The sequence below is a fragment of the Salmo salar genome, chromosome 14, assembly GCF_965601325.2.
Source record: "Salmo salar chromosome 14, fSalSal1, whole genome shotgun sequence".
Taxonomy (NCBI): domain Eukaryota; kingdom Metazoa; phylum Chordata; class Actinopteri; order Salmoniformes; family Salmonidae; genus Salmo; species Salmo salar.
In genome coordinates this window covers 33,780,331-33,793,891 of record NC_138304.1, presented here as the reverse complement: position 1 = coordinate 33,793,891, position 13,561 = coordinate 33,780,331, and the positions used below count along the sequence as shown (strand labels likewise).

At 49.0% G+C, this 13,561-nt stretch overlaps 2 protein-coding genes across 2 annotated transcripts in view; both read right to left on the bottom strand.

Moving 5' to 3' along the window:
* LOC106569349 (acid-sensing ion channel 1C) overlaps positions 1-13,561 on the bottom strand; it is a 181,585-nt gene that overhangs the window by 145,695 nt on the left and 22,329 nt on the right. The window lies entirely within an intron of this gene.
* LOC145860311 (uncharacterized) lies at positions 7,808-9,103 on the bottom strand. The gene is made up of 2 exons (XM_082960668.1): positions 8,798-9,103; positions 7,808-8,602 (listed from the first exon to the last, which is right to left on the bottom strand). The coding sequence occupies exon 2, from the start codon at positions 8,555-8,557 to the stop codon at positions 7,808-7,810; it is 750 nt and encodes a 249-aa protein (XP_082816794.1). The 5' UTR covers positions 8,558-8,602; positions 8,798-9,103.

Sequence of the window (13,561 nt, the reverse complement as noted above, 5' to 3'; positions counted from 1 at the left end):
CGTACAGCAGGGGGCTCTTGGATGGGAGGGTGTAACACAGCGAGACTGGAGGGGAGGAGGACATTGTGAAGCTGGCTGAGGAAGCCGAGCAGAGCGCTTCTCACCCCCCTGGTACAAGCTGAGGCCCTTCATCCTGCCAAACACAGTCCTTAGGCAACGTGGGCCTTTCTCCAAGTCTGGGAGGGACGAGAGCGACTTTGATTGTTATGAAACTCGGTCTTGAGGCATTTTAAAGGCCCTGTACTTTACTGTACTTATGTTCATGTCCTGAGAGCCTGACGATGAGATGCTGGTCAGAAACTATTTATAGCCTCTCAGTCCAAATTTTCTGTCCAACTTAATAGATTGGGCCTGCATGGCAGGGACAAGACAAGACGTTAAACATTTCACACTTTCCAGACAAGTGGAGGAAATTGGTGTGGTAAATGAGATTAGGGGTGGCGGGGGGGTCAAGGAGCTTTGAGTCAAAATCCTCTTTAAAGGGTCTGGAGCAGCGATCTTCAGTGACAAGCCCGAATGAGGCCAGCCTTAACCTAGCCAATTAAGAGAGACCTGTCTGTATCAGCCAAAGAGACTCCCCCCCCCCACACACACACACTACATCAGAAAGCAGAGCAGGCACTGCCGCTTCCGTTACACCACACAGCAGCACGTTGGGAGTCTGACAGACAGATGATGAGAACAGTACCTCATATTATATTACAACTGGCATTCTGCACCGCATCCATGGCTCAGGGCCCAAATTGATGTGCGGCTGTTTGGTAGACTATGTGCAGCTAGATGGAACTTCAAATTACAGCACTGAATAAAATGTAAATATTATGAAAACAGTATGGTAACAAGTTATAGTTACTCACCATCACATCTATGTATTGGTTTATGCCTTACATTTGTGCCATTGTCAACATAACTGCGACAAAAAATAATGATTCTGATAAAAATCAATTATTACTATGTGTTTATTATCTTAGTTATTGAAATATAGCAAACAATTAAGGAACCTCATTGTCGTATTCACAGAAAAATTCACACACACATTTTCCAATAATTTTGTCCAAGGAAGACAATTATCAGCCCTATAATGACTCAATTAAGATAGAGAATACATCACTATTGACTATTTCACTATCTTAAAGTCCTGTATAAGTTTAGACTCAAGCAATTTAGATTAGCAAGACCCCAACACAGTCTGGGAAATGGTTTGAACAGATAACACTAAACACATCGGCCCAGAGAAGACATGGCATTGGAGAATACAGATACCAGCCAGTTACTGGGAGAACTGAAATGCAGGATCTTGTAAACAACATGTAACACCCTAGTAGTGTAGATAGCTGCCATTGAAAAGCATGTTAGAGCTCTGAAAACGGGAACGTCTAGCCTGAATAATGACTGATCTTTACCAAAAATCAATTGATTATTATTATTATTATTAAAAGAAAATCTTTAGAAATTGTTAATGACGGGTGTGGGCTGCAAAGAATCAAGACATTGTTTACTATTGGAAAGAAGACAATGTGTACTGTACATGTGCAGAATATTCCAAGTGTCAACAACACAAGATTGTTTATGAAAAAATGAAACAAGTCTGTCCAACGTGTAATCCTAATGAATCACCAGCAGTCGTGTCACCTACTGCAACACCGCCCAACAAAACAGATGCTGTCTTCACATTGTCATTACTCATCCCCTGCTCTGCACGACACATGTGAATGAGTTCAAATCTTCCATCATTAGCCCCTGAAACGAGTGTTGGCACATCACCGTGAGAAGTTTTGAAATAGCACTCAGCAGAGCTAGCAGATAATAAAGCAACAAGACAATTATCTCCTTTAATTTATATACAGTGGAGTGATCTCTCTCCGTCGTGTTGGACCTGACTCGGTATGGAGAGAGAAAGGGGGAGAGAGGAAGAGGAAGAGAGAGAGAGGGGCGTGAGAAAAATTGAGAGAGGGAATGGGAGAGAGACATTGACTTGTCAACACTGCAGCGAACCTTCCCACGGCCATGATCGATGTGGGTTGGAGGGGAAATGAGAGCAGCACCTCTTCCATTCTGTACATTCTGTAGTCAGCTGATGAAGGAGCTAATAGTGTAGTCTGTGGTAAATAAAAGGATATTTTTATCTTCTAAATTGACTTACAGTTCATAGTGACATTTATTCACTCTAGGTGGCACATGCTAGATTCAAACGGACAACCCTGGTGCTGCTAGCACTGGAACCAATACGTAGGTCTCCCACAAATTGGGTAAGAATAGCCTTGACTTCACTTTATTATGGCCAACTGACACCTGCTTGTAACAGAGAATTGGGTATAATAAGGGTAAATATAAAGAGTAACGTTATGTGATTACACAGTGTCTGGAGGAACATGACGCATACCCATTCCTTCAGAGACGATCCCTTCTGAGTAGAACACTCCAAACTGTTTGTTCCTCAATATCTGTTCAGCAGCGCTAAAGTTTCTTCAAAAAGCAGTGCAACCCTGTGGTTGTGAGACGTAGTCTCTAATAGGCTCTATCTATTGGAAGATGCGACAGAGAGAGGAGCGTGTAGAGCAGCCTTTACTGAGGAGAGAGATTCCACTGGGTCGCCCTGAACATTCCTAAGGTACATTCATTATATGAACCGCTGCGTTGGTTCAACTTTCAAGGCAAAGAGGATAAGTGCTGCACTACATTATCGTAGTAATCACTATATTCTCAGGCAGCCCAAATGTCATTGTAATAGCGATTCATTATTCAATAGCCCAGTTTTACTTCAATACACATAGAAATTGAGTGTTTTATTGAAAAATGAAGGTGGTGCACAGTGGTCTAATTGGGCCTAATGTGGTTATAACTGTAGTTCTGAAGACTATGATTTGGTAAACATGCCTTCTTTTTTCTCTGTGTTAGACTCATTTTGCATTCAGTAAACTGAGTGACTGATTCAGAAAGAACAGTTTGCACACAAAAAAGGAAGCACAATTAATTTTGCCCACATCAATAATAATTCATATGTGATTATATTCTGAGAACATTTACATTATCTGGTTAAAACAGAGAGGGAGCAAGCCAAGTGGAGTCTCTATGGTTGTGTTCGTAAATTCAATCTGGAGTGTCAGAGTGCGCTCAGAGTGTGCTCTGGGCGTTCGTAAATTCAGAGCATTGTCAGATCGTGAATCCAGAGCGTTTCGCTCTCGGAACATTCAGAGTGCTTACTGGACACTCTGGCCAAGGAGTAGGGCTGATCTGATCTGATCTGACCTCACAACGGCAGTCAAGCACCCAAGCTAACTGGCTAACGTTGGCTAGCTTGCTAGCTACTTCCAGAAACAAATGAGAGAACACCTCACTGACCATTTTACTCACCCTTGCAGAGCTTGTTAGGCTGTTTTCATGTTATCCAGAGCATTGGTAACTGTAACTGTGCTGCTGGCATCAATTGAATTACGCTTGAAGTTTACCGACACTGGCCATATTCAACAGTGTTTCGTGTTTGTAAATTCAGCAGTTATTCTGCGCTCTGGCACTCAGACGAGAGTGCTCAGACACTTGGAGATAAGTGGCAACACAGAACCAAAAAACTCAATGGAAAACAGATGAGTCACCACACTATCTCCTTCTTCACAGGTAAAAACAACATATTCCAGTTTAAGGATATTATAATAGCAGATAACAACACTGTTGTCCCGCATGTACTTTCGGTGTGTAACAAAACCACTGAGTTCAATTTAATTCATGGGGAAACAACACAAATCTTCAGGTCTCGACAAGCAAGGTGAGTCATAATGCGAGCGTGGTCCTGTACACTTACACCATACACTAGTCCATCTCTGGTAATAACCTGAGGCCTGATCATGATTCTAACACACACACACACACACACACACACACACACACACACACACACACACACACACTGACTGAACCACTGACATCCTGAAGGGGGATTTTCATTAGTATTCATTCTGATGTACAAACCAACCAACGGACAATACATACCGTAACCATATGTAACATAATGCAGTGGCTGCCTGTAAAGTGTTATGGCTTTGACCATGCATACAGATATGGGACAGCAGAGACAAACTGCTTACCATACTCTCTTAATTCAAAGACGTGCTGTGGTTTGAGGGGCTCAAAGTCTCCTGTGAAGCCATTATTTCATATCCTCCAGTTTCAGTCATAATGAGTCTCGGGGGAGGGCTGGCTAATAAGAGTCATCGTCTTCCACCAAACACAAAGGGAGACCGGAAGAAGGTTTCAATAATAAAATGGAACTTGTTGCAGTTGTCCTGCTGTGAATCGATCACATAGAGGATGATAGAGGATAGAAGGGCCTAACAATTTTAAACCTTTTTATAAGGAAAATGCTTACATTTCCATACATGACAAGGCACATATCTGAGGTAGCTTTAGCCTACATGTCAGTCATGAAATGCACATGATTGAGTATACTGTAAATAAGGCAATCTATTTTGCCTTAACACAGTCTGCAGCAGTTAATTTAATTTACACTCGACAATTATGTTCATTACCGTGACTCTTGTACACTAAATGAAGAAGCTTGAATGGTTTGAATTCAGGGATGTACCAGGCATTCTGATGGATGGAACTTTATCGAATAGAAATCCAAATTGCCACTGGAATTCAGTGAATACATTTACAGTGGGGGAAAAAAGTATTTGATCCCCTGCTGATTTTGTACGTTTGCCCACTGACAAAGAAATGACCAGTCTATCATTTTAATGGTAGGTTTATTTGAACAGTGAGAGACAGAATAACAACAAAAAAATCCAGAAAACCGCATGTCAAAATGTTATAAAATGATTTGCATTTTAATGAGGGAAATAAGTATTTGACCCCTCTGCAAAACATGACTAGTACTTGGTGGCAAAACCCTTGTTGGCAATCACAGAGGTCAGACGTTTCTTGTAGTTGGCCACCAGGTTTTCACACATCTCAGGAGAGATTTTGTCCCACTCCTCTTTGCAGATCTTCTCCAAGTCATTAAGGTTTCGAGGCTGACGTTTGGCAACTCGAACCTTCAGCTCCCTCCACAGATTTTCTATGGGATTGAGGTCTGGAGACTGGCTAGGCCACTCCAGGACCTTAATGTGCTTCTTCTTGAGCCACACCTTTGTTGCCTTGGCCGTGTGTTTTGGGTCATTGTCATGTTGGAATACCCATCCACGACCCATTTTCAATGCCCTGGCTGAGGGAAGGAGGTTCTCACCCAAGATTTGACGGTACATGGCCCCGTCCATCGTCCCTTTGATGCGGTGAAGTTGTCATGTCCCCTTAGCAGAAAAACACCCCCAAAGCATAATGTTTCCACCTCCATGTATGACGGTGGAGATGGTGTTCTTGGGGTCATAGGCAGCATTCCTCCTCCTCCAAACACGGCGAGTTGAGTTGATGTCAAAGAGCTCCATTTTGGTCTCATCTGACCACAACACTTTCACCAGTTGTCCTCTGAGTCATTCAGATGTTCATTGGCAAACTTCAGACGGGCATGTATATGTATTCTTGAGCAGGGGGACCTTGCGGGTGCTGCAGGATTTCAGTCCTTCACGGCATAGTGTGTTACCAATTGTTTTCTTGGTGACTATGGTCCCAGCTGCCTTGAGATCATTGACAAGATCCTCCCGTGTAGTTCTAGGCTGATTCCTCACCGTTCTCATGATCATTGCAACTCCACGAGGTGAGATCTTGCATGAAGCCCCAGGCCGAGGGAGATTGACAGTTCTTTTGTGTTTCTTCCATTTGCGAATAATCGCACCAAATGTTGTCACCTTCTCACCAAGCTGCTTGGCGATGGTCTTGTAGCCCATTCCAGCCTTGTGCAGGTCTACAATCTTGTCCCTGACATCCTTGGAGAGCTCTTTGGTCTTGGCCATGGTGGAGAGTTTGGAATCTGTTTGATTGATTGCTTCTGTGGACAGGTGTCTTTTTTACAGGTAACAAGCTGCAGTTAGGAGCACTCCCTTTAAGAGTGTGATCCTAATCTCAGCTCGTTACCTGTATAAAAGACACCTGGGAGCCAGAAATCTTTCTGATTGAGAGGGGGTCAAATACTTATTTCCCTCATTAAAATGCAAATCAATTTATAACATTTCTGACGTGTTTTTCTTGATATTTTTGTTGTTATTCTGTCTCTCACTGTTCAAATAAACCTACCATTAAAATTATAGACTGATCCTTTCTTTGTCAGTGGGCAAACGTACAAAATCAGCAGGGGATCTGTCACGATTCCCACCGACGGTGGCGCCCCCTCCTGCTTGGGTGGCGCTCGGCGGTCGTCGTCACCGGCCTATTAGCTGCTACCGATCCCTTTTTGGTTTTCCCTATTTTTGGTTTTGGGCACCTGTGGCCAATTAGCTATTAGAGGGGGTATTTAGTTTAGCTGGCCCGTCTGTTGTTTGTGCGGGATTAATTTGTGTCCAGTGACGACGTGTTGTTCGTCGGCTTTACCTGGTCGTCTATTTTGTATTTTATTCCCTATGGTTAGGAACTTTTGTTTATCCTGTGTTATTAAAAACACCACTCCCTGTGTTCGCTGCTTCCTGCGCCTCATTCCTCCTACCCGACTACCAAAGCTGTTACAGAATCCCGCACCACTGAAAAAGGCATGGAATCAGCGGGAGCAGCGGGCACTCCTCTTCCCTCGATGGAGGAACGTGTGCTTCACCACACTACGGTCCTACACCGCATCGGATCAGCGATGGACCAGATGATGGAGAGGATGGACCGATAGGAGAGAAGTGGAATCCTCTCTCCACCTCCACCTCCGATACAGCCACCTTCGCCTCCCACTACGTCTGGCTCTGGCGCGCTTCGTTTGGCGCTCCCAAGGGAGTACGATGGTGCGGCGGCTGGGTGCCAGGGGTTTTTGCTCCAGCTTGAGCTGTACCTGGCCACCGTCAGACCTGCTCCCACAGGAGAGGAGTGCGTGAGTGACCTCGTTTCCTGCCTGACGGGCCGGGCTCTGGAATGGGCTAATGCGGTCTGGAACAGCCCAGACTCGACGAGGGACCACTATCCAGAGTTCACCCGCCGCTTTCGGGCCGTGTTCGACCACCCTCCAGAGGGAAGAGCGGCGGGTGAACGGCTGTTCCACCTCAGGCAGGAGACGAGGAGTGCTCAGGACTTCGCGCTGGAGTTCAGGACCTTGGCTGCTGGGGCGGGGTGGAACGACAGGGCACTCATAGACCAGACCAGGTGTCCACCGTGCGCATTCCCCCTGAATACGCCGATTTGGCGATCGCTTTTTGTAAAAAGAGGGCGACCAAATTACCACCTCATCGACAGGGGGATTGTGCGATAGATCTCCAGGTTAACGCTGCGCTTCCCAGGAGTCACGTGTACCCCTTGTCACAGGAGGAGACGGCGGCTATGGAGACATATGTCACGGAATCCCTGGGACAGGGGTACATTCGGCCCTCCATCTCACCCGCTTCCTCGAGTTTCTTTTTTGTGAAGAAAAAGGAGGGAGGTCTGCGTCCGTGCATTGATTACCGAGGTCTAAACGCTATCACGGTGGGGTTTAGTTACCCACTACCTCTCATCGCTACGGCGGTGGAATAATTTCACGGAGCACAGTTCTTCACAAAACTGGATCTCAGGAGCGCGTATAACCTGGTGCGTATCAATTACATTTACATTACATTACATTTAAGTCATTTAGCAGACGCTCTTATCCAGAGCGACTTACAAAATGGTGCATTCACCTTATGATATCCAGTGGAACAACCACTTTACAATAGTGCATCTAAATCTTTTAAGGGGGGGGGGGGGGGGGGGTTAGAAGGATTACTTTATCCTATCCTAGGTATTCCTTAAAGAGGTGGGGTTTCAGGTGTCTCCGGAAGGTGGTGATTGACTCCGCTGTCCTTGCGTCGTGAGGGAGCTTGTTCCACCATTGGGGTGCCAGAGCAGCGAACAGTTTTGACTGGGCTGAGCGGGAACTGTGCTTCCTCAGAGGTAGGGGGGCCAGCAGGCCAGTGGTGGATGAACGCAGTGCCCTTGTTTGGGTGTAGGGCCTGATCAGAGCCTGAAGGTATGGAGGTGCCGTTCCCTTCACAGCTCCGTAGGCAATCACCATGGTCTTGTAGCGGATGCGAGCTTCAACTGGAAGCCAGTGGAGAGAGCGGAGGAGCGGGGTGACGTGAGAGAACTTGGGAAGGTTGAACACCAGACGGGCTGCGGCGTTCTGGATGAGTTGTAGGGGTTTAATGGCACAGGCAGGGAGCCCAGCCAACAGCGAGTTGCAGTAATCCAGACGGGAGATGACAAGTGCCTGGATTAGGACCTGCGCCGCTTCCTGTGTGAGGCAGGGTCGTACTCTGCGAATGTTGTAGAGCATGAACCTACAGGATCGGGTCACCGCCTTGATGTTAGTGGAGAACGACAGGGTGTTGTCCAGGATCACGCCAAGGTTCTTAGCACTCTGGGAGGAGGACACAAGGGAGTTGTCAACCGTGATGGCGAGATCATGGAACGAGCAGTCCTTCCCCGGGAGGAAGAGCAGCTCCGTCTTGCCGAGGTTCAGCTTGAGCTGGTGATCCGTCATCCACACTGATATGTCTGACAGACATGCAGAGATGCGATTCGCCGCCTGGTTATCAGAAGGGGGAAAGGAGAAGATTAATTGTGTGTCGTCTGCATAGCAATGATAGGAGAGACCATGTGAGGATATGACAGAGCCAAGTGACTTGGTGTATAGCGAGAATAGGAGAGGGCCTAGAACAGAGCCCTGGGGGACACCAGTGGTGAGAGCGCATGGTGCGGAGACAGATTCTCGCCACGCCACCTGGTAGGAGCGACCTGTCAGGTAGGACGCAATCCAAGCGTGGGCCGCGCCGGAGATGCCCAACTCGGAGAGGGTGGAGAGGAGGATCTGATGGTTCACAGTATCAAAGGCAGCAGATAGGTCTAGAAGGATGAGAGCAGAGGAGAGAGAGTTAGCTTTAGCACTGCGGAGAGCCTCCGTGACACAGAGAAGAGCAGTCTCAGTTGAATGCCCAGTCTTGAAACCTGACTGATTAGGATCAAGAAGGTCATTCTGAGAGAGATAGCAGGAGAGCTGGCCAAGGAGGCATGTTCAAGAGTTTTGGTATCAAGAAGGGAGACGAGTGGAAAACCGCCTTTAGTACCACATCGGGCCATTATGAGTACCTCGTCAGGCCGTATGGGTTGAAAAATGCTCCAGCCGTCTTTCAATCCTTTGTTGACGAAATTCTCAGGGACCTGCACGGGCAGGGCATGATAGTCTATATCGATGACATTCTGATATATTCCGCCACCCGCTCCGCGCATGTGTCCCTGGTACGCAAGGTGCTTGGTAGACTGCTGGAGCATGACCTATACGTTAAGGCTGAGAAGTGTGAGTTTTCCAAACGAGCCGTCTCCTTTCTGGGTTATCGCATTTCCACCACGGGGGTGGTGATGGAGTGTGACCGCGTTAAGGCCATGCGTAATTGGCCGACTCCAACCACGGTGAAGGAGGTGCAGCGGTTCTTAGGCTTTGCCAATTACTACCGGAGGTTTATCCGGGGTTTTGGCCAGGTAGCGGCTCCCATTACCTCACTGCTGAAGGGGGGGCCGGTGCGTTTGCGATGGTCGACAGAGGCGGACGGAGCCTTCAAGAAGTTGAAGACGCTGTTCACCGACGCACCCGTGTTGGCGCACCCGGACCCGTCTTTAGCGTTCATAGTGGAGGTGGACGCATCCGAGGCTGGGGTGGGTGCCGTGCTATCACAGCGCTTGGGTACGCCATCGAAACTCCGCCCCTGCGCTTTCTTTTCGAAGAAGCTCAGTTCGGCGGAGCGTAACTACGATGTGGGGGACAGGGAGTTGCTAGCGGTGGTCAAAGCCCTGAGGGTGTGGCGGCACTGGCTTGAGGGGGCTAAGCACCCTTTTCTCATCTGGACCGACCACCGAAACCTGGAGTACATCGGGGCAGCGAGGAGACTGAATCCACGTCAGGCGAGGTGGGCCATGTTCTTCGCCCGGTTTAGGTTTACCATCTCCTATAGACCGGGTTCCCTGAATACTAAAGCTGACGCGCTGTCCCTTCTCTATGACATGGAGGACCGGCCCATCGATCCAACTCCCATCATGCCAGCGTCTAGGCTGGTGGCACCAGTGGTATGGGAGGTGGACGCGGACATCGAGCGGGCATTGGTGTTGGAACCTGCGCCTGCGCAGGTGCCCATGGTGCGCATGTATGTGCCGCTCGGTGTTCGTGATCGTTTGATTCGGTGGGCACACACGCTACCTACTGCGGGTCATCCTGGTGAGGCGAGGACAGTGCGGAGTCTAAGGGGGAAGTACTGGTGGCCCACCTTGGCTAAGGACGTGAGGTCCTATGTCTCTTCCTGTTCGGTATGTGCCCAGAGTAAGGCTCCTAGGCATCTACCTAGAGGGAAGTTACAGCCCCTCCCCATTCCACAACGACCATGTTCGCACCTGTCCATTGACTTCTTGACAGAACACGGCGATTCTGGTGGTTGTGGATCGGTTCTCTAAGTCCTGCCGTCTCCTCCCATTGCCCGGTCTCCCTACGGCCCTGCAGACTGCGGATGCCCTATTTACCCACGTCTTCCGGCACTACGGGGTGCCGGAGGACATTGTCTCTGATCGAGGTTCCCAGTTCACATCCAGGGTCTGGAGAGCGTTTATGGAGCGGCTGGGGGTCTCGGTCAGTTTGACCTCCGGTTATCACCCCGAGAGCAATGGGCAGGCGGAGCGGGTGAACCAGGAGGTGGGCAGGTTCCTGAGGTCGTATTGCCAGGACCGGCCAGGGGAGTGGGCGAGGTATATTCCCTGGGCTGAATTAGCCCAGAACTCACTTCGCCACTCCTCTACTAACATATCACCCTTTCATTGTGTGTTAGGTTACCAGCCGGTCCTGCACCATGGCACCGGAGCCAGACCGAGGCTCCTGCGGTGGAGGACTGGGTCCAGCACTCCAAGGAGACCTGGAGAGCCGTCCAGGACTCACTAAAGGAGGCCAGTGCGCGGCAGAAGAGGAGTGCTGACCGCCACCGCAGTGAGGCGCCCGTGTTCGCACCGGGAGACAGGGTCTGGCTCTCGACCCGGAACCTGCCCCACCGCGTGCCCTGCCGGAAGCTGGGGCCGCAGTGTGTGGGGCCCTTCAAAGTCCTGAGGAGGATAAACGAGGTGTGTTATCGGTTGCAACTCCCTTCCTATTACCGCATTAACCCCTCGTTTCATGTGTCTCTCCTCAGGCCGGTGGTAGCTGGTCCCCTTCAGGAAAATGAGGTGCCGGAGGTCCCTCCGCCCCCTCTGGACATCGGGGGGTCCCCGGCGTACAGCATTCGGGCCATTCTGGACTCAAGACGCTGGGCGAGGGGCCTGCAGTACCTCGTGGACTGGGAGGGGTATGGCCCGGATGAGAGGTGCTGGGTGCCGGCGGAGGACGTCCTGGACCCATCTATGTTGAGGGATTTCCACCACCTCCGTCCGGATCGCCCTGCGCCTCGCCCTCCGGGTCGACCTCGAGGCCGGTGTCGGCGCGCTGCGGGAGCCGCGCGTCAGGAGGGGGGTACTGTCACGATTCCCACCGACGGTGGCGCCCCCTCCTGCTCGGGTGGTGCTCGGCGGTCGTTGTCACCGGCCTATTAGCTACTACCGATCCCTTTTAGGTTTTCCCTTTTTTTGGTTTTGGGCACCTGTGGCCAATTAGCTATTAGAGGGGGTATTTAGCTGGCCCGTCTGTTGTTTGTGCGGGATTAATTTGTGTCCAGTGACGACGTGTTGTTCGTCGGCTTTACCTGGTCGTCTATTTTGTATTTTATTCCCTATGGTTGGGAACTTTTGTTTATCCTGTGTTATTAAAAACACCACTCCCTGTGTTCGCTGCTTCCTGCGCCTCATTCCTCCTACCCGACTACCGAAGCCGTTACAGGATCAAATACTTTTTTCCCCCACTGTAGATGCAGTTTAATTGTGGGGCTGGTTATGGCTAGATGCCATAACCAATCATATTACATTCATCAAATGAAATCACATTTTATTGGTCACATACACATGGTTAGCAGATATTAATGCGAGTGTAGAGAAATGCTTGTGCTTCTAGTTCCGACAGTGCAGTAATATCTAACAAGTATCTAACAATTCCACAACAACTACCTAATACACACAAATCTAAGCGGATGGAATAAGAATATGTACATGTAAATATAAATATATGGATGAGTGATGGCCGAGCGGCATAGGAAAGATGCAATAAATGGTATAAGATACAGTATATACATATGAGATGAGTAATGTAAACATTGTTAAAGTGGCATTATTTAAAGTGACTAGTGATCCATTTATTAAAGTGGTCAATGATTTGAGTGTGTATGTAGACAGCAGCCTCTCTGAGTTAGTGATTTCTGTTTAACAGTCTGATGGCCTTGAGATAGAAGCTGTTTTTCAGTCTCTCGGTCCCAGCTTTGATGCACCTGTACTGACCTCGCCTTCTGGATGATAGCGGGGTGAACAGGCAGTGGCTTGGGTGGTTGATGACCTTGATGATCTATTTGGCCTTCCTATGGCATTGGGTGCTGTAGGTGTCCTGGAGGGCAGGTAGTTTGCCCCCGGTGATGCGTTGTGCAGACCGCACCGCCCTCTGGAGAGCCTTGCGGTTTAGGGGAGTGCAGTTGCCGTACCAGGCGATGATACAGCCCGACAGGATGCTCTCAATTGTGCATCTGTAAACGTTTGTCAGGTTTTTAGGTGACAAGCCACATTTCTTCAGCCTCCTGAGGTTGAAGAGGCACTGTTGCAACTTCTTCACCACACTTTCTGTGTGGGTGGACAATTTCAGTTTGTCTGTGATGTGTACGCCGAGGAACTTAAAACTTTCCCCCTTCTCCACTACTGTCCCGTCGATGTGGATAGGGGGGGTGCTCCCTCTGCTGTTTCCTGGAAGTCCACAATCATCTCCTTTGTTTTGTTGACGTTGAGTGAGAGGTTGTTTTCCTGACACCAGACTCCGAGTGCGCTCACTTCCTCCCTGTAGGCTGTCTCGTCTTTGTTGGTAATCAAGCCCACTACTGTTGTGTTGTCTGCAAACTTGATGATTGAGTTGGAGGCATGCATGGCTCCGAAGTCATGGGTGAACAGGGAGTACAGGAGGGGGCTGAGCACACACCCTTGTGGGGCCCCAGTGTTGAGGATCAGCGAAGTGGAGATGTTGTTTCCGACCTTCACCACCTGGGGGCGGCCCGTCAGAAAGTCCAGGACATAATTGCACAGGGCGGGGTTGAGACCCAGGGCCTCAAGCTTAATGATGAGCTTGGAGGGTACTATGGTGTTGAATGCTGAGCTGTAGTCAATAAACAGCATTCTTACATAGGTATTCCTCTTGTCCAGATGGGATAGAGCAGTGTGCAGTGTGATGAAGATTGCATTGTGTCTGTTGACCTGATGGGGCGATATGCAAACTGAAGTTGGTCTAGGGTGGCAGGTAAAGTGGTGGTGATATGATCCTTGACTAGCCTTCAAAGCACTTCATTATGACAGAAGTGAGTGCTACGGGGCGATAGTCATTTAGTTCAGTTAT

Bases quoted from the DNA above. Each gene is read 5' to 3' on its own strand.
- LOC145860311 (XM_082960668.1), bottom strand. From the start codon at position 8,557: ATGACGGATCACCAGCTCAAGCTGAACCTCGGCAAGACGGAGCTGCTC.